The following is an 18992-nucleotide window of genomic DNA, read 5'->3' on the forward strand; positions in this document are numbered from 1 at the left end:
AGGACCCTAGCTAGTAGCCTGAGGCACCTGTACAGAAGTGGGGGGACCTTGAGATCAGTGTGTGACTCTACATGCGCAAGACTGGCCTCACACACACAAATCCACTAGAGTATGGATGCGATCGGGGGCCCCAGCTGCGTGGCTATGCTAAATTGGGAGAAAAAGGCAGAAAATGCTTCAATAAAATACACGTAATACACGGATGTAGTAAAAGATAACACTGAGCATCAGCAGACCTCTAATCCATGGTGGTGTATTTCACTTCATCTACTTTAAGTGTTGACTTCGATATGACTGCGTGTTACACTGGCTGAACAATACGATGCACCAACGATCATACAAATAAAAGGAACCAACCAAGAGCTAACAACCTCCCACGTCTATTTCTAGACCTATCTTTTTGACACCAGTAAGAATGAACTGGGCTGAGCATGTGACTGCAGCGATGGAGGCGAGGTGAGCGAGCAGCGAGAGGAAATAATTAGGGCCGAATCCATTTAGGTCATTTAATTAACCAAGTGACAAGTCCACTGGCTTCCGGAGCCTATCAGTGTAAGAATCAGACTTCATTGCCAAGTGAGGCCCCGGCTCAGTGTCTATTAATGACTGTGTAAATACTCTGCAGCAGGGGCTGGTGAACCTGACGCGACCCTATAAAAGTGCTGGAGACGGTACAGAAAACGTTACTCTGAATAAAAAACAGCAAAACAACGTTAATTAGACTACACTGATCAGCCATAACATTAAAACCACCTCCTTGTTTCTACACTCACTGTCTATTTTATCAGCTCTGCTTACCATATAGAAGCATTTTGTAGTTCTACAATTACTGACTGCTTTCACCCTGTTCTTCAATGACCAGGCCCCCCACAGGACCACCACAGAGCAGGTATTATTTAGGTGGTGGATCATTCTCAGCACTGCAGTGACACTGACATGGTGGTGGTGTGTTAGTGTGTGTTGTGCTGGTATGAGTGGATCAGACACAGCAGCGCTGCTGGACTTTTTAAATACCGTGTCCACTCACTGTCCACTCTATTAGACACTCCTACCTAGTTGGTCCACCTTGTAGATGTAAAGTCAGAGACGATCGCTCATCTATTGCTGCTGTTTGAGTTGGTCATCTTCTAGACCTTCATCAGTGGTCAGAGGGTGCTGTTGGCTGGATATTTTTGGTTGGTGGACTATTCTCAGTCCAGCAGTGACAGCGAGGTGTTTAAAAACTCCAGCAGTGCTGCTGTGTCTGATCCACTCATACCAGCACAACACACACTAACACACCACCACCATGTGCTGAGAATGATCCACCACCTAAATAATACCTGCTCTGTGGTGGTCCTGTGGGGGTCCTGACCATTGAGAAACAGATGGACTACAGTTAGTAATTGTAGAGCTACAAAGTGCTTCTATAGGGTAACTGGAGCTGATAAAATGGACAGTGAGCGTAGAAACGAGGAGGTGGTTTTAATGTTATACCTGATCGGTGTAAATTGGATAAAACTGCAGTGATACCTATAGTTTTGGAACGGAATGACCAAAAAGTATTTAAGGACAGGCTCTAGCACTTTTATAGCTTAGTAGTTTAGGTACTGGACTAGTAATAAGAAGGTCGCCAGTTCAAGCCCCACCACCAAAAAACTTCCACTGTTGGGCCCCTGAGCAAGGCCCTTAACACTCAGTTGCTTAGACAATATACAATACTGTCACAATACTGTAAGTCACTTTGGAAAAGAGCAGCTGCTTAATGCGTGAAACATTAATGTAAATATAATTTATCTAACTGATTTTATACACCTATAAGCAACAAATGTGAGTAAAAACAGCGTGTCCACATACTTTTGGCTGTATAGTGTAGCCGTCAGCAGAATCCTGGTTCTTCTGAGGGTCTGGATCTCTTCAAGCCTTTTAAAAACACAGATATGGATGCTGTTCAAACAGGAAGCTGTTTCCTCTTCCCTGATTATCATTACTTTCCCATGACCTAGCACAACTTTCAGCGTAACCGTACTCGTCTCATAAATAATCGGACGTTATTACAGCGCAGAATAACCAGTGTTTGTCCTGCTCAATAATAAATAACACATAAAAAGCTATTAGTGCAGTAGCACTCGTGACAGTACTGCTTAGTCACTGTTTGTGTTTATTTGGAACGCTCCTCTGGATTTGTGTACGTATCCGTGCCGCAGATGAAGGGCATTCTGTTCCCCGTGTCAGCGCCGAGCCCCGAGCCCTGACTGCGAGTGTGATGAGAAAAGCGACGAGCAAAGACCAGACAAAGGGCAGCGGAGGCGATGCTGAGTGCTTTGTACTCCTCGGTTAGCCTTTTGTCGCTGTTGGAGGGGTCTGGATGATGGGTAGCTCATGTGCATCTGTATGTGTTGTTTACTTCATGTCCCCACAATGTCAACACAAGTGACATTAAAACATTAAATACAGCAAATATTTTCTTTTAGTAGTCCAGAATATTAAATACACTATTTTTCACATGTAAACATGTATCAATGAATGTAGGTATCAGCCATAACATTAAAACCACCTTCTTGTTCCTACACTGACTGTCCATTTTATCAGCTCCACTTACCGTATAGAAGCACTTTGTAGTTCTACAATTACTGACTGTAGTCCATCTGTTTCTCTGCATGCTTTTTTAACCTGCTTTCACCCTGTTCTTCAATGGTCAGGACCCCCACAGGACCACCACAGAGCAGGTATTATTTGGGTGGTGGATGATTCTCAGCACTGCAGTGACACTGACATGGTGGTGGTGTGTTAGTGTGTGTTGTGCTGGTATGAGTGGATCAGACACAGCAGCGCTGCTGGAGTTTTTAAATACTGTGTCCACTCACTGTCCACTCTATTACACACTCCTACCTAGTTGGTCCACCTTGTAGATGTAAAGTCAGAGACGATCGCTCATCTATTGCTGCTGTTTGATCTTTATCAGTGGTCACAGGACGCTGCCCACGGGGTGCTGTTGGCTGGATGTTTTTGGTTGGTGGACTATTCTCAGTCCAGCAGTGACAGTGAGGTATTTAAAAACTCCATCAGTGCTGCTGTGTCTGATCCACTCATACCAGAACAACACACACTAACACACCACCACCATGTCAGTGTCACTGCAGTGCTGAGAATGATCCACCTACTCTGTGGTGGTCCTGGGAGAGTCCTGACCATTGAAGAACAGCATGAAATGGGGCTAACAAAGTATCTAGAGAAACAGATGGACTACAGTCAGTAATTGTAGAACTACAAAGTGCTTCTATATGGTAAGTGGAGCTGATAAAATGGACAGTGAGTGTAGAAACAAGGAGGTGGTTTTAATGTTATGGCTGATCGGTGTATCTGAAAATATGTGGGTTCATGTATTTCAGCCACAGTCTAACATCAAATCTAGTTTTTAATCATGAATTGTCTATAGTCTACAACACTGGCAGAAATAAAAATCATATATTAATTAGGCTATAGTCTTAAGAGCAGCATTCTGCTTAAGCACTGTTGAAGTAGTATGGGTAGCAACAGCAATTTGTTTATTCATTTTTGTTTTACCACTGCTGTATCTTATTCTTTTACTTTTACATTTTAAGGATTTATCAGACGCTTTTATCCAAAGTGACTGACAGTACTGTGAGAGTATACTGTCTAAGCAATTGAGGGTTTAGGGGTTTGCTCAAGGGCCTAACGGGGCAACCTGGAAGTGGTGGGGTTTAAACCAGCAACCTTTTTATTACTAGTCCAGTACCTTAACCACTAGGCTACAACTGCCCTGTTCTTTATCCTATTAGGTGTCGTGGTGGGTCCAGTTCACTGGGCGAAGGGCAGGAAACACCCTGGACAGGTCACTAGTCCATCACAGAGCATGATCTACTTTATTTACCCTAGATATTAGACAAAAACTGAGTGAATGCTTAAAGATGTGCATATAGCTCGTAAGGGACTTTTGGCCACTGAGTTTAATAAATGTGTGTTTGTAATAGAGGTGTATTAGGTAAGAAAAGTAGAACGGATCTTGTGTGTGAGTGTATTTTTATCTCTGAGTTCAGGAATGTTATTGGAACAGTACAGGTTGTTCTGACTGGCTTCTGACTGGGAATAAACAGTGAACTGTTGTTCTGTGATGTGAACATATGAACAGTGAACTTAACTATTATTAAAATTAAGTGTGTGAGTAGTAGAGTGTTTGTGTATTAGTGTGTGTATAAGTGTGTTTCTGTTTGTGTGATGTGTGTATTAGTGTGTGTGTGTATTAGTGTGTGTGTTTAAGTGTGTGTGTCTGTGTGTATAAGTGTGTGGTGTGTTTGTATAAGTTTGTGTGTATATAAGTGTGTCTGTGTGTGTGATGTGTATATTACTGTGTATTAGTGTGTGTGTATAAGTGTGTGTGTATGTATAAGTATGTGTCTTTGTCTGTCTGTGTGTATGTGTCTGTGTGTGTGTGTATGTATGTGGTGTGTGTGTAAGTGTGTGTGTATGTATAAGTATGTGTCTTTGTCTGTCTGTGTGTATGTGTGTGTATGTATTTGTGTGTATGTTGGTGTGTGTGTCTGTGTGTATGTGGTGTGTGTATAAGGTGTGTGTATAAGTGTGTGTGGTGTGTGTGTGTAAAAGTGTGTCTGTGTGTGTGTATTAGTGTGTGTATGTATTAGTGTGTGTGTGTGTGTATAAAAGTCTGTGTGTGGTGTGTGTATAAGTGTGTGTGTCTGGTGTGTGTGTGTGTTAGTATTTGTGTGTGAGTATTAGAATGTGTGTGTATTAGTATGTGTGTTAGTGTGTGTGTGCATTAGTATGTGTGTGTTAGTGTGTGTGAGTATTAGTGTGTGTATTAGTATGTGTGTATTAGTGTGTGTGTATTAGTATGTTAGTGTGTGAGTATTATAGTGTGTGTGTGTATTAGTGTGTGAGTATTAGTATGCGTGTGTATTAGTATGTGATTATAAGAGTGTGTCTGTGGTATGTGTATAAATGTGTCTGTGTATAAGTGAGTGTGTATTAGTATGTGTGTATGTATTAGTGTGTGTGTGTGTGTGTATGAGTGTGTGTGAGTATTAGAATGCGTGTGTATTAGTGTGTGTATTAGAATGCGTGTGTATTAGAATGCGTGTGTATTAGAATGCGTGTGTATTAGAATGCGTGTGTATTAGAATGTGTGTGTATTAGAATGCGTGTGTATTAAAATGCGTGTGTATTAGAATGCGTGTGTATTAGAATGCGTGTGTATTAGTGTGTGTATTAGAATGTGTGTGTATTAGTGTGTGTATTAGAATGCGTGTGTATTAGTGTGTGTATTAGAATGCGTGTGTATTAGAATGCGTGTGTATTAGAATGTGTGTGTATTAGAATGTGTGTGTATTAGAATGCGTGTGTATTAGAATGCGTGTGTATTAGTGTGTGTATTAGAATGCGTGTGTATTAGAATGTGTGTGTATTAGAATGTGTGTGTATTAGAATGTGTGTGTATTAGAATGCGTGTGTATTAGAATGCGTGTGTATTAGTGTGTGTATTAGAATGCGTGTGTATTAGAATGCGTGTGTATTAGAATGTGTGTGTATTAGAATGTGTGTGTATTAGAATGTGTGTGTATTAGAATGCGTGTGTATTAGAATGCGTGTGTATTAGTGTGTGTATTAGAATGCGTGTGTATTAGAATGCGTGTGTATTATAATGTGTGTGTATTAGAATGCATGTGTATTAGAATGCGTGTGTATTAGAATGCGTGTGTATTAGTGTGTGTATTAGAATGCGTGTGTATTAGTGTGTGTATTAGAATGTGTGTGTATTAGAATGCGTGTGTATTAGAATGCGTGTGTATTAGAATGCGTGTGTATTAGAATGCATGTGTATTAGTGTGTGTATTAGAATGCGTGTGTATTAGTGTGTGTATTAGAATGCGTGTGTATTAGTGTGTGTATTAGAATGCGTGTGTATTAGAATGCGTGTGTATTAGAATGCGTGTGTATTAGTGTGTGTTAGAATGCGTGTGTATTTGAATGCGTGTGTATTAGTGTGTGTATTAGAATGCGTGTGTATTAGAATGCGTGTGTATTAGAATGCGTGTGTATTAGTGTGTGTATTAGAATGCGTGTGTATTAGAATGCGTGTGTATTAGTGTGTGTATTAGAATGCGTGTGTATTAGAATGCGTGTGTATTAGTGTGTGTATTAGAATGCGTGTGTATTAGAATGCGTGTGTATTAGTGTGTGTATTAGAATGCGTGTGTATCGAGTCAGTCGATTTGTGATAAGCAGCTGATTCTGAAAGAACTCGTCTTCGAGATGAACGTGTTCTAACGCATTTGTAGTCAGTGAAATGTTAACACAACTGTACATATTTGACCATTTAATTTTTTGTGTATTAGTGTGTGTGTGTGTATGTGTATGTGTGTATTAGTGTGTGTGTCTGTGTGTATTAGTGTGTGTGTGTGTATGTGTGTATTAGTGTGTGTGTGGTCTATGTATAAGTGTGTGTGTGTATTAGTGTGTGTGTGGTCTATGTATAAGTGTGTGTGTGTATTAGCGTGTGTGTGGTGTATGTATAAGTGTGTGTGTGTGTATTAGTGTGTGAGTATTAGTGTGTGTGTGTGTATGTGTATGTGTGTATTAGTGTGTGTGTCTGTGTGTATTAGTGTGTGTGTGTGTATGTGTGTATTAGTGTGTGTGTGGTCTATGTATAAGTGTGTGTGTATTAGCGTGTGTGTGGTGTATGTATAAGTGTGTGTGTATTAGCGTGTGTGTGGTGTATGTATAAGTGTGTGTGTGTGTATTAGTGTGTGAGTATTAGTGTGTGTGTGTATTAGTGTGTGGACTGATGATTCATGATAACACACGGCAACACACACCGACACATTCATGTTATAGCCACACAGTGATTGTTTGCCTGCGTTGCTAACTGTCTCATCACAGACGTACTGAGGGAGGAAACATATGAATATTAATCTCAGTTTATATTCATGTCGACTCCGTCTGTGATATTATTCTGAACTCTGTTGCAGTTAGAGTTTCTGTTCAGCCTGTTTTTCTGTCCAGACTATAAACCTTTCTATAATATATCAAAATAAAGATGCTTTAAAAACCTTTGTTGCCTGTAGAGTCGAACAGAAGCTTCCTGCAGACTCCTGGCTGTTCAGTTAGCCTGCAGAGAAAACGAGCTTTAGCATTAGCATTTCAGCTCAATCTTCAGCCGCCACAAACAGTCAGGCACTCATAAATAATCCGTCTGCAGACCAGCTCGACTCGCACCGCCCCAGTAACACCGGCAGCAGAGGGTTTTATTATTACCTTAATCTTTTTATTTCACCCCCGGTAATGTGTTTTTTTCGGCTCTGAGAATGAGATTTTGATGTGTCCCTTTTGGCATCGTGTCAGGCTTGGCAGAGAGAGAGTGAAAGAGAGAGACGGTATCCCAGCAGCCCTTGCTGTTAATTGTGTTAAGTCACCTGTGAAAGACTTTATAGCGGGAGTCAATGAGCCCGGTGTCCCTGTGGTCAGACGTCTCACACCCACTTTCTGTGATCTTGGTTTGGGTGTTGGTTAGACTGAAGCTGTCTCAGAGGTTTCTGATCATAAGTTACTCCAGCTGTTCACATCATGGTGGGGTAACGGACAAAGCCTGCTGCCTGTATGAATGCACAAATACACCGATCAGGCATAACATTAAAACCATTTTGTTAGCTCCACTTACCATATAGAAGCACTTTATAGTTCTACAATTACTGACTGTAGTCCATCTGTTTCTCTGCATGCTTTGTTAGCCCCCTTTCATGCTGTTCTTCAATGGTCAGGACCCCCACAGGACCACCACAGAGCAGGTATTATTTAGGTGGTGGATCATTCTCAGCACTTCAGTGACACTGACATGGTGGTGGTTTGTTAGTGTGTGTTGTGCTGGTATGAGTGGATCAGACACAGCAGTGCTGCTGGAGTTTTTAAACACCTCACTGTCACTGTTGGACTGAGAATAGTCCACCAACCAAAAACATCCAGCCAACAGTGCCCGTGGGCAGCGTCCTGTGACCACTGATGAAGGTCTAGAAGATGACCAACTCAAACAGCAGCAATAGATGAGCGATCGTCTCTGACTTTACATCTACAAGGTGGACCAACTAGGCAGGAGTGTCTAATAGAGTGGACAGTGAGTGGACACGGTATTTAAAAACTCCAGCAGCGCTGCTGTGTCTGATCCACTCATACCAGCACAACACACACTAACACACCACCACCATGTCAGTGTCACTGCAGTGCTGAGAATGATACACCACCTAAATAATACCTGCTCTGTGGTGGTCCTGTGGGGATCCTGACCATTGAAGAACAGCATGAAAGCAGGTTAAAAAGATATGTAGAGAAACAGATGGACAGTGAATGTAGAAACCAGATGTGGTTTTAATGTTATGGCTGATCGGTGTACGTCTCTATATATAGTTTTCACTTCAGGAACTTTATCAGGAACCGTAGACGCCGTAGCGGTGGATTGTGTGGATTGTTTGGATTGTGTGGGTCTGTGATATTAAAGAAGCAGGTTCAGAAATGAAAATGTAAGCGAGTGCTGATGCTGCACACCTGAACCTTGTTTTTTTTGTTTCCTGGCACTGAGTATGTGGTATTCAGCAGACTTAATGCTGTGAGATGCATTTGAAACTTGCACATATTTAGTTTTTGTTACCGTCGGGACGTAGGGATGCTGAACCGGACGATGAGCCAAAAATATTACAAACCCTTTATTTAAAAATATTAATCTCAGATTAGATTGTATGTCACAGCAATGTCTGTTGGTCTCAGAGTAAGCTTCTTTTTCCCTGATTAAACATTATTGGTTTGGCCCCCTAGTGTCTGCAGCAGACAAAATTGCCCACTAAAGTCTGCTATGTGGGAAAAGACCGGACTAAAAAGGGGGCGGGGTCTCTTACACCATGTGTACGGACCGTGATTAGTAGCCCGAGGGAGATATATGGGCGAATTAGAAGGGGTCAGTGGACTCGTCAGAGGGAGACCCTATCAGACCCCAATAAGGAAAAAATCAGACCCCAAAAACGAGAACATCATACCCCAAAAAAGAGAACATCATACCCCAAAAAAGAGAACATCATACCCCAAAAAGGAGAACATCATACCCTAAAATGAAGAACATCATACCCCAAAAAAGAGAACATCAGACCCCAAAAAGGACATTAGACCCCAAAAAGGACATCAGACCCCAAAAAAGAGAACATCAGACCCCAAAAAGGACATCAGACCCCAAAAAAGAGAACATCAGACCCCAAAAAGGACATCAGACCCCAAAAAAGAGAACATCAGACCCCAAAAAGAAAACATCAGACCCCAAAAAGGACTTTAGACCCCAAAAAGGAGAACATTAGTCCCCAAAAAGAACATCAGACCCCAAAAAGAACATCAGACCCCAAAAAGGAGAACATCAAAACCCAATAAGGAGAACATTAGTCTCCAAAAGGAGAACATCAGACCCCAAAAAGGAGAACATCAGACCCCAGAAGGAGGACATCAGACCCCAAACAGGAGAACATCAGACCCCATAAAGTATAGACCCCAAAAAGGAGAACATCAGACCCCAAAAAGGACGACATCAGACCCCAAACAGGAGAACATCAGACCCCACAAAGTATAGACCCCAAAAAGGAGGACATCAGACCCCAAAAAGGAGGACATCAGACCCCAAAAAGGAGAACATCAGACCCCAAAAAGGAGAACATCAGAGCCCATAATAGAGGGCATCAGACCGGTTTCCCACAGTCCAAAGACGTGCAGTCAGGTTAACTGGATTTACTGAATTATCCATGACTGTGTTTGATATTAAACCCGTGAACTGATAAACCTTGTGTAATGAGTGACTACCGTTTCTGTCATGAATGTAACCAAAGTGTAAAACATGATGTTAAAATCCTAATAAACAAATACGTTTGGGTAGGATGTGGGTGGCGCAGAAGGGCCTTGGTTTGATTTCCTGGCCAGGTAAGCAGGGTCTTTTCTGTGTGGAGTTGTGTGTGTGCATGTCCTTCCTGTGTTTACTTGGGTTTCCTTCAGGTGCTCTGGTTTCCTCCGGAAGTCCAAAGACATGCACTCAGGCTTACTCCAGGTACTTCACCAGCTCTTGTTGTCTGTCTCTCAGGTAAGAGGAACCAGATCTGACCATGCTGTGAACCTGAGCGCTGTAGCTGGAGCTGAAATGCAGTTGGTTTTGAGGCTGCGGCCCCTTCTGGCCCTGACCCTTACCTTCACTGGTCTATCACTGCTGTCCGATGCGGCAACGCCGTTTCCCCAGGACCTGGAGCCAATCAGCATCGTCGGGAGTGAGTGTGAGTATCATGCTTAAAGCTTCATGCTTAGTTCTCTGCAATATCATATAATTGTTGTGTAATTACAGAGTACAGAGCAGTCTACACTTAAAAGTCTCCAACAACAAGAGTTTTAATAATGCATTCAATTCTTTTTACTTTTATCTTTAGCAAACAATTTAGCAATTAGCAGGTAGAAGCGATACACCAACGCCAAGAAAGATTAATGACCAGTGACTTCATAACCAATGATGTCAGATCTTTTTAGCAATGATTTAATAAGTAAAGCCATTTAAAAAAGCAATTACTTAAGGTACGATAGGATCAGTGCTTTTACCTGGCATGGTGCTTACTTACATCAGTCCAATCAGTTTAATAGTACATTTATTTTATGCTGTCAGAAGCACTTAAGCTATTTGCTAGTTTTATTCACTGTTTACCAGATTTTTGGGATCAGGACGGTGCAGCTTAGATATAAGCCAAAAGCTCCATTATTAGCGGGAAGTGTGAGCGGCTTCCTCTAGACCAATTACTAATACAGGACAGGATCTTGTCACTAATGGATCCATAAGAGGCTCAGAAATGAGGGGTCATTGGCAAACGTAGTAGAGGCTAACGGAGCTCTTCAAGGAAACCAGCAGTCATGTAATGAACCCCATTTATCAGCCGTTTCCATGTGTGGGTGCAGCGCGCACACGCGAGCGGGTGGGGACGCCATTACTCATACTAATTTATCTGACCCTGCAGGTTGAGCAGGAACGATGGCCGCCTATTTAAAGCCGCACTATGTAAATGTGGATTTAGAAATGTGGGTTTGGGGACTTCCCTGCTGGAATCTGCAGGCGGCTTCTTGATTGTTTCTCATTAGCAGAGAAAGATCTGATTCTCGATGGGCAGGTCGGCTTACATCATCATGACTCGAATGAAATGATTACAGACGCAAAGCAGCATATCAGAATACAGGATTGTAAGAAAAGTAGTAATAGACATTTATTATGTAATAAAAGTATTAATATGCGTGTATTAGGTAAGAAAGGTAAGAATTGACATGTATTAGGAAGTAAAAGTAGTAATAGACATATATTAGGTAAGCAAGGTGATAATAGACATATATTAGGTAAGAAAGGTAATAATAGATGTGTTTTAGGTAAGTAAAGTAGTAATAGAATAGTGTATTAGGTAAGTAAAGTAGTAATAGATATAGTATAGTAATAGATGTGTATTAGGTAAGTAAAGTAGTAATAGATGTGTATTAGGTAAGTAAAGTAGTAATATATATATAGTATAGTAATAGATGTGTATTAGGTAAGTAAAGTAGTAATAAAATAGTGTATTAGGTAAGTAAAGTAGTAATAGATATAGTATAGTAATAGATGTGTATTAGGTAAGTAAAGTAGTAATAGATGTGTATTAGGTAAGTAAAGTAGTAATATATATATAGTATAGTAATAGATGTGTATTAGGTAAGTAAAGTAGTAATAGATGTGTATTAGGTAAGTAAAGTAGTAATAGATATAGTATAGTAATAGATGTGTATTAGGTAAGTAAAGTAGTAATAAAATAGTGTATTAGGTAAGTAAAGTAGTAATAGATATAGTATAGTAATAGATGTGTATTAGGTAAGTAAAGTAGTAATATATATAGTATAGTAATAGATGTGTATTAGGTAAGTAAAGTAGTAATAGATGTGTATTAGGTAAGTAAAGTAGTAATAGATATAGTATAGTAATAGATGTGTATTAGGTAAGTAAAGTAGTAATAGATGTGTATTAGGTAAGTAAAGTAGTAATAGATATAGTATAGTAATAGATGTGTATTAGGTAAGTAAAGTAGTAATAGATGTGTATTAGGTAAGTAAAGTAGTAATAGATATAGTATAGTAATAGAATAGTGTATTAGGTAATAAAAGTAGTAATATTAGTTTATTAGGTAAGTAAAGTAGTAATAGAATAGTGTATTAGGTAAGTAAAGTAGTAATAGATATAGTATAGTAATAGATGTGTATTAGGTAAGTAAAGTAGTAATAGATGTGTATTAGGTAAGTAAAGTAGTAATATATATATAGTATAGTAATAGATGTGTATTAGGTAAGTAAAGTAGTAATAGATGTGTATTAGGTAAGTAAAGTAGTAATATATATATAGTATAGTAATAGATGTGTATTAGGTAAGTAAAGTAGTAATAGATATAGTATAGTAGTAGATGTGTATTAGGTAAGTAAAGTAGTAATAAAATAGTGTATTAGGTAAGTAAAGTAGTAATAGATATAGTATAGTAATAGATGTGTATTAGGTAAGTAAAGTAGTAATAGATGTGTATTAGGTAAGTAAAGTAGTAATATATATATAGTATAGTAATAGATGTGTATTAGGTAAGTAAAGTAGTAATAGATGTGTATTAGGTAAGTAAAGTAGTAATAAAATAGTGTATTAGGTAAGTAAAGTAGTAATAGATATAGTATAGTAATAGATGTGTATTAGGTAAGTAAAGTAGTAATATATATAGTATAGTAATAGATGTGTATTAGGTAAGTAAAGTAGTAATAGATGTGTATTAGGTAAGTAAAGTAGTAATAGATATAGTATAGTAATAGATGTGTATTAGGTAAGTAAAGTAGTAATAGATGTGTATTAGGTAAGTAAAGTAGTAATAGATATAGTATAGTAATAGATGTGTATTAGGTAAGTAAAGTAGTAATAGATGTGTATTAGGTAAGTAAAGTAGTAATAGATATAGTATAGTAATAGATGTGTATTAGGTAAGTAAAGTAGTAATAGATGTGTTAGGTAAGTAAAGTAGTAATAGATATAGTATAGTAATAGAATAGTGTATTAGGTAATAAAAGTAGTAATATTAGTTTATTAGGTAAGTAAAGTAGTAATAGAATAGTGTATTAGGTAAGTAAAGTAGTAATAGATATAGTATAGTAATAGAATAGTGTATTAGGTAATAAAAGTAGTAATATTAGTTTATTAGGTAAGTAAAGTAGTAATAGAATAGTGTATTAGGTAAGTAAAGTAGTAATAGATATAGTATAGTAATAGAATAGTGTATTAGGTAATAAAAGTAGTAATATTAGTTTATTAGGTAAGTAAAGTAGTAATAGAATAGTGTATTAGGTAAGTAAAGTAGTAATAGATATAGTATAGTAATAGATGTGTATTAGGTAAGTAAAGTAGTAATAGATGTGTATTAGGTAAGTAAAGTAGTAATATATATATAGTATAGTAATAGATGTGTATTAGGTAAGTAAAGTAGTAATAGATGTGTATTAGGTAAGTAAAGTAGTAATAGATATAGTATAGTAGTAGATGTGTATTAGGTAAGTAAAGTAGTAATAAAATAGTGTATTAGGTAAGTAAAGTAGTAATAGATATAGTATAGTAATAGATGTGTATTAGGTAAGTAAAGTAGTAATAGATGTGTATTAGGTAAGTAAAGTAGTAATAGATATAGTATAGTAATACATGTGTATTAGGTAAGTAAAGTAGTAATAGATGTGTATTAGGTAAGTAAAGTAGTAATAGATATAGTATAGTAATAGAATAGTGTATTAGGTAATAAAAGTAGTAATATTAGTTTATTAGGTAAGTAAAGTAGTAATAGAATAGTGTATTAGGTAAGTAAAGTAGTAATAGATATAGTATAGTAATAGATGTGTATTAGGTAAGTAAAGTAGTAATAGATGTGTATTAGGTAAGTAAAGTAGTAATATATATATAGTATAGTAATAGATGTGTATTAGGTAAGTAAAGTAGTAATAGATGTGTATTAGGTAAGTAAAGTAGTAATAGATATAGTATAGTAGTAGATGTGTATTAGGTAAGTAAAGTAGTAATAAAATAGTGTATTAGGTAAGTAAAGTAGTAATAGATATAGTATAGTAATAGATGTGTATTAGGTAAGTAAAGTAGTAATATATATAGTATAGTAATAGATGTGTATTAGGTAAGTAAAGTAGTAATAGATGTGTATTAGGTAAGTAAAGTAGTAATAGATATAGTATAGTAATAGATGTGTATTAGGTAAGTAAAGTAGTAATAGATGTGTATTAGGTAAGTAAAGTAGTAATAGATATAGTATAGTAATAGATGTGTATTAGGTAAGTAAAGTAGTAATAGATGTGTATTAGGTAAGTAAAGTAGTAATAGATATAGTATAGTAATAGAATAGTGTATTAGGTAATAAAAGTAGTAATATTAGTTTATTAGGTAAGTAAAGTAGTAATAGAATAGTGTATTAGGTAAGTAAAGTAGTAATAGATATAGTATAGTAATAGAATAGTGTATTAGGTAATAAAAGTAGTAATATTAGTTTATTAGGTAAGTAAAGTAGTAATAGAATAGTGTATTAGGTAAGTAAAGTAGTAATAGATATAGTATAGTAATAGAATAGTGTATTAGGTAATAAAAGTAGTAATATTAGTTTATTAGGTAAGTAAAGTAATAATAGAATAGTGTATTAGGTAAGTAAAGTAGTAATAGATATAGTATAGTAATAGAATAGTGTATTAGGTAAGTAAAGTAGTAATAGATATAGTATAGTAATAGAATAGTGTATTAGGTAATAAAAGTAGTAATATTAGTTTATTAGGTAAGTAAAGTAATAATAGAATAGTGTATTAGGTAAGTAAAGTAGTAATAGATATAGTATAGTAATAGAATAGTGTATTAGGTAAGTAAAGTAGTAATAGATATAGTATAGTAATAGAATAGTGTATTAGGTAATAAAAGTAGTAATATTAGTTTATTAGGTAAGTAAAGTAGTAATAGAATAGTGTATTAGGTAAGTAAAGTAGTAATAGATATAGTATAGTAATAGAATAGTGTATTAGGTAATAAAAGTAGTAATATTAGTTTATTAGGTAAGTAAAGTAGTAATAGAATAGTGTATTAGGTAAGTAAAGTAGTAATAGATATAGTATAGTAATAGAATAGTGTATTAGGTAATAAAAGTAGTAATATTAGTTTATTAGGTAAGTAAAGTAATAATAGAATAGTGTATTAGGTAAGTAAAGTAGTAATAGATATAGTATAGTAATAGAATAGTGTATTAGGTAAGTAAAGTAGTAATAGATGTGTATTAGGTAAGTAAAGTAGTAATATATATATAGTATAGTAATAGATGTGTATTAGGTAAGTAAAGTAGTAATAGATGTGTATTAGGTAAGTAAAGTAGTAATAGATATAGTATAGTAGTAGATGTGTATTAGGTAAGTAAAGTAGTAATAAAATAGTGTATTAGGTAAGTAAAGTAGTAATAGATATAGTATAGTAATAGATGTGTATTAGGTAAGTAAAGTAGTAATAGATGTGTATTAGGTAAGTAAAGTAGTAATAGATATAGTATAGTAATAGATGTGTATTAGGTAAGTAAAGTAGTAATAGATGTGTATTAGGTAAGTAAAGTAGTAATAGATATAGTATAGTAATAGAATAGTGTATTAGGTAATAAAAGTAGTAATATTAGTTTATTAGGTAAGTAAAGTAGTAATAGAATAGTGTATTAGGTAAGTAAAGTAGTAATATATATAGTATAGTAATAGATGTGTATTAGGTAAGTAAAGTAGTAATAGATGTGTATTAGGTAAGTAAAGTAGTAATATATATATAGTATAGTAATAGATGTGTATTAGGTAAGTAAAGTAGTAATAGATGTGTATTAGGTAAGTAAAGTAGTAATAGATATAGTATAGTAGTAGATGTGTATTAGGTAAGTAAAGTAGTAATAAAATAGTGTATTAGGTAAGTAAAGTAGTAAAAGATATAGTATAGTAATAGATGTGTATTAGGTAAGTAAAGTAGTAATATATATAGTATAGTAATAGATGTGTATTAGGTAAGTAAAGTAGTAATAGATGTGTATTAGGTAAGTAAAGTAGTAATAGATATAGTATAGTAATAGATGTGTATTAGGTAAGTAAAGTAGTAATAGATGTGTATTAGGTAAGTAAAGTAGTAATAGATATAGTATAGTAATAGATGTGTATTAGGTAAGTAAAGTAGTAATAGATGTGTATTAGGTAAGTAAAGTAGTAATAGATATAGTATAGTAATAGAATAGTGTATTAGGTAATAAAAGTAGTAATATTAGTTTATTAGGTAAGTAAAGTAGTAATAGAATAGTGTATTAGGTAAGTAAAGTAGTAATAGATATAGTATAGTAATAGAATAGTGTATTAGGTAATAAAAGTAGTAATATTAGTTTATTAGGTAAGTAAAGTAGTAATAGAATAGTGTATTAGGTAAGTAAAGTAGTAATAGATATAGTATAGTAATAGAATAGTGTATTAGGTAATAAAAGTAGTAATATTAGTTTATTAGGTAAGTAAAGTAATAATAGAATAGTGTATTAGGTAAGTAAAGTAGTAATAGATATAGTATAGTAATAGAATAGTGTATTAGGTAAGTAAAGTAGTAATAGATATAGTATAGTAATAGAATAGTGTATTAGGTAATAAAAGTAGTAATATTAGTTTATTAGGTAAGTAAAGTAATAATAGAATAGTGTATTAGGTAAGTAAAGTAGTAATAGATATAGTATAGTAATAGAATAGTGTATTAGGTAAGTAAAGTAGTAATAGATATAGTATAGTAATAGAATAGTGTATTAGGTAATAAAAGTAGTAATATTAGTTTATTAGGTAAGTAAAGTAGTAATAGAATAGTGTATTAGGTAAGTAAAGTAGTAATAGATATAGTATAGTAATAGAATAGTGTATTAGGTAATAAAAGTAGTAATATTAGTTTATTAGGTAAGTAAAGTAGTAATAGAATAGTGTATTAGGTAAGTAAAGTAGTAATAGATATAGTATAGTAATAGAATAGTGTATTAGGTAATAAAAGTAGTAATATTAGTTTATTAGGTAAGTAAAGTAATAATAGAATAGTGTATTAGGTAAGTAAAGTAGTAATAGATATAGTATAGTAATAGAATAGTGTATTAGGTAAGTAAAGTAGTAATAGATATAGTATAGTAATAGAATAGTGTATTAGGTAATAAAAGTAGTAATATTAGTTTATTAGGTAAGTAAAGTAGTAATAGAATAGTGTATTAGGTAAGTAAAGTAGTAATAGATATAGTATAGTAATAGAATAGTGTATTAGGTAATAAAAGTAGTAATATTAGTTTATTAGGTAAGTAAAGTAATAATAGAATAGTGTATTAGGTAAGTAAAGTAGTAATAGATATAGTATAGTAATAGAATAGTGTATTAGGTAAGTAAAGTAGTAATAGATATAGTATAGTAATAGAATAGTGTATTAGGTAATAAAAGTAGTAATATTAGTTTATTAGGTAAGTAAAGTAGTAATAGAATAGTGTATTAGGTAAGTAAAGTAGTAATAGATATAGTATAGTAATAGAATAGTGTATTAGGTAATAAAAGTAGTAATATTAGTTTATTAGGTAAGTAAAGTAATAATAGAATAGTGTATTAGGTAAGTAAAGTAGTAATAGATATAGTATAGTAATAGAATAGTGTATTAGGTAAGTAAAGTAGTAATAGATATAGTATAGTAATAGAATAGTGTATTAGGTAATAAAAGTAGTAATATTAGTTTATTAGGTAAGTAAAGTAATAATAGAATAGTGTATTAGGTAAGTAAAGTAGTAATAGATATAGTATAGTAATAGAATAGTGTATTAGGTAATAAAAGTAGTAATATTAGTTTATTAGGTAAGTAAAGTAATAATAGAATAGTGTATTAGGTAAGTAAAGTAGTAATAGATTTAGTATAGTAATAGAATAGTGTATTAGGTAATAAAAGTAGTAATATTAGTTTATTAGGTAAGTAAAGTAATAATAGAATAGTGTATTAGGTAAGTAAAGTAGTAATAGATATAGTATAGTAATAGAATAGTGTATTAGGTAATAAAAGTAGTAATATTAGTGTATTAGGTAAGTAAAGTAGTAATAGATGTGTATTAGGTAATAAAATAGTAATAGATGTGTTTGGTAAATAAAGTAGTAATAATAGTGTATTAGGTAATAAAAGTAGTAATAATAGTGTATTAGTTAATAAAAGTAGTAATAATAGTGTATTAGGTAATAAAAATAGTTATAGATGTGTATTAGGTAATAAAAGTAGTAATAATAGTGTATTAGGTAATAAAAGTAGTAATAATAGTGTATTAGGTAATAAAAATAGTAATAGATGTGTATTAGGTTAATAAAGTAGTAATAATAGTGTATTAGGTAATAAAAGTAGTAATAATAGTGTATTAGGTAATAAAAGTAGTAATAGATATGTATTAGGTAATAAAATAGTAATAGAATATTGTATTAGGTAATAAAAGTAGTAATAATAGTGTATTAGGTAATAAAAATAGTAATAATAGTGTATTAGGTAATAAAAATAGTAATAGATGTGTATTAGGTAAGTAAAGTAGTAATAATAGTGTATTAGGTAATAAAAGTAGTAATAATAATGTATTAGGTAATAAAAGTAGTAATAGATGTGTATCAGGTAAAGGGCTGCCACTAACGACTATTTTTCTATCGATTAACCATATTTTATCAATTAGTCGATTAATCTAAACAATTAATTTTCCTCCAAAAAATTTCATTCAGAATCTCATTTAAGCTTTTTTTATTTGAACAACAAACTTTACAACATAATAATGCGGCACAAAACCAATAGTAAAACAGGGTTTATGTCCATATTATCACATTCTCAAGTGCTTCATATTAAACAAAGTGTAACACTT

General features: G+C 34.1%; 1 protein-coding gene across 1 annotated transcript in view; it reads left to right on the forward strand.

Annotated features, from left to right (window-relative positions):
* The window catches only part of sema6e (sema domain, transmembrane domain (TM), and cytoplasmic domain, (semaphorin) 6E), a 92253-nt gene that overhangs the window by 43370 nt on the left and 29891 nt on the right, over positions 1–18992 (forward strand). The window contains exon 2 of the mRNA XM_062992482.1: positions 10118–10304. Coding sequence (XP_062848552.1) covers positions 10175–10304 — 130 coding nt within the window. The 5' untranslated portion in view covers positions 10118–10174. The remainder of the gene's footprint in view (positions 1–10117; positions 10305–18992) is intronic.

This window comes from Trichomycterus rosablanca, chromosome 3 (assembly GCF_030014385.1).
Source record: "Trichomycterus rosablanca isolate fTriRos1 chromosome 3, fTriRos1.hap1, whole genome shotgun sequence".
NCBI lineage: Eukaryota > Metazoa > Chordata > Actinopteri > Siluriformes > Trichomycteridae > Trichomycterus > Trichomycterus rosablanca.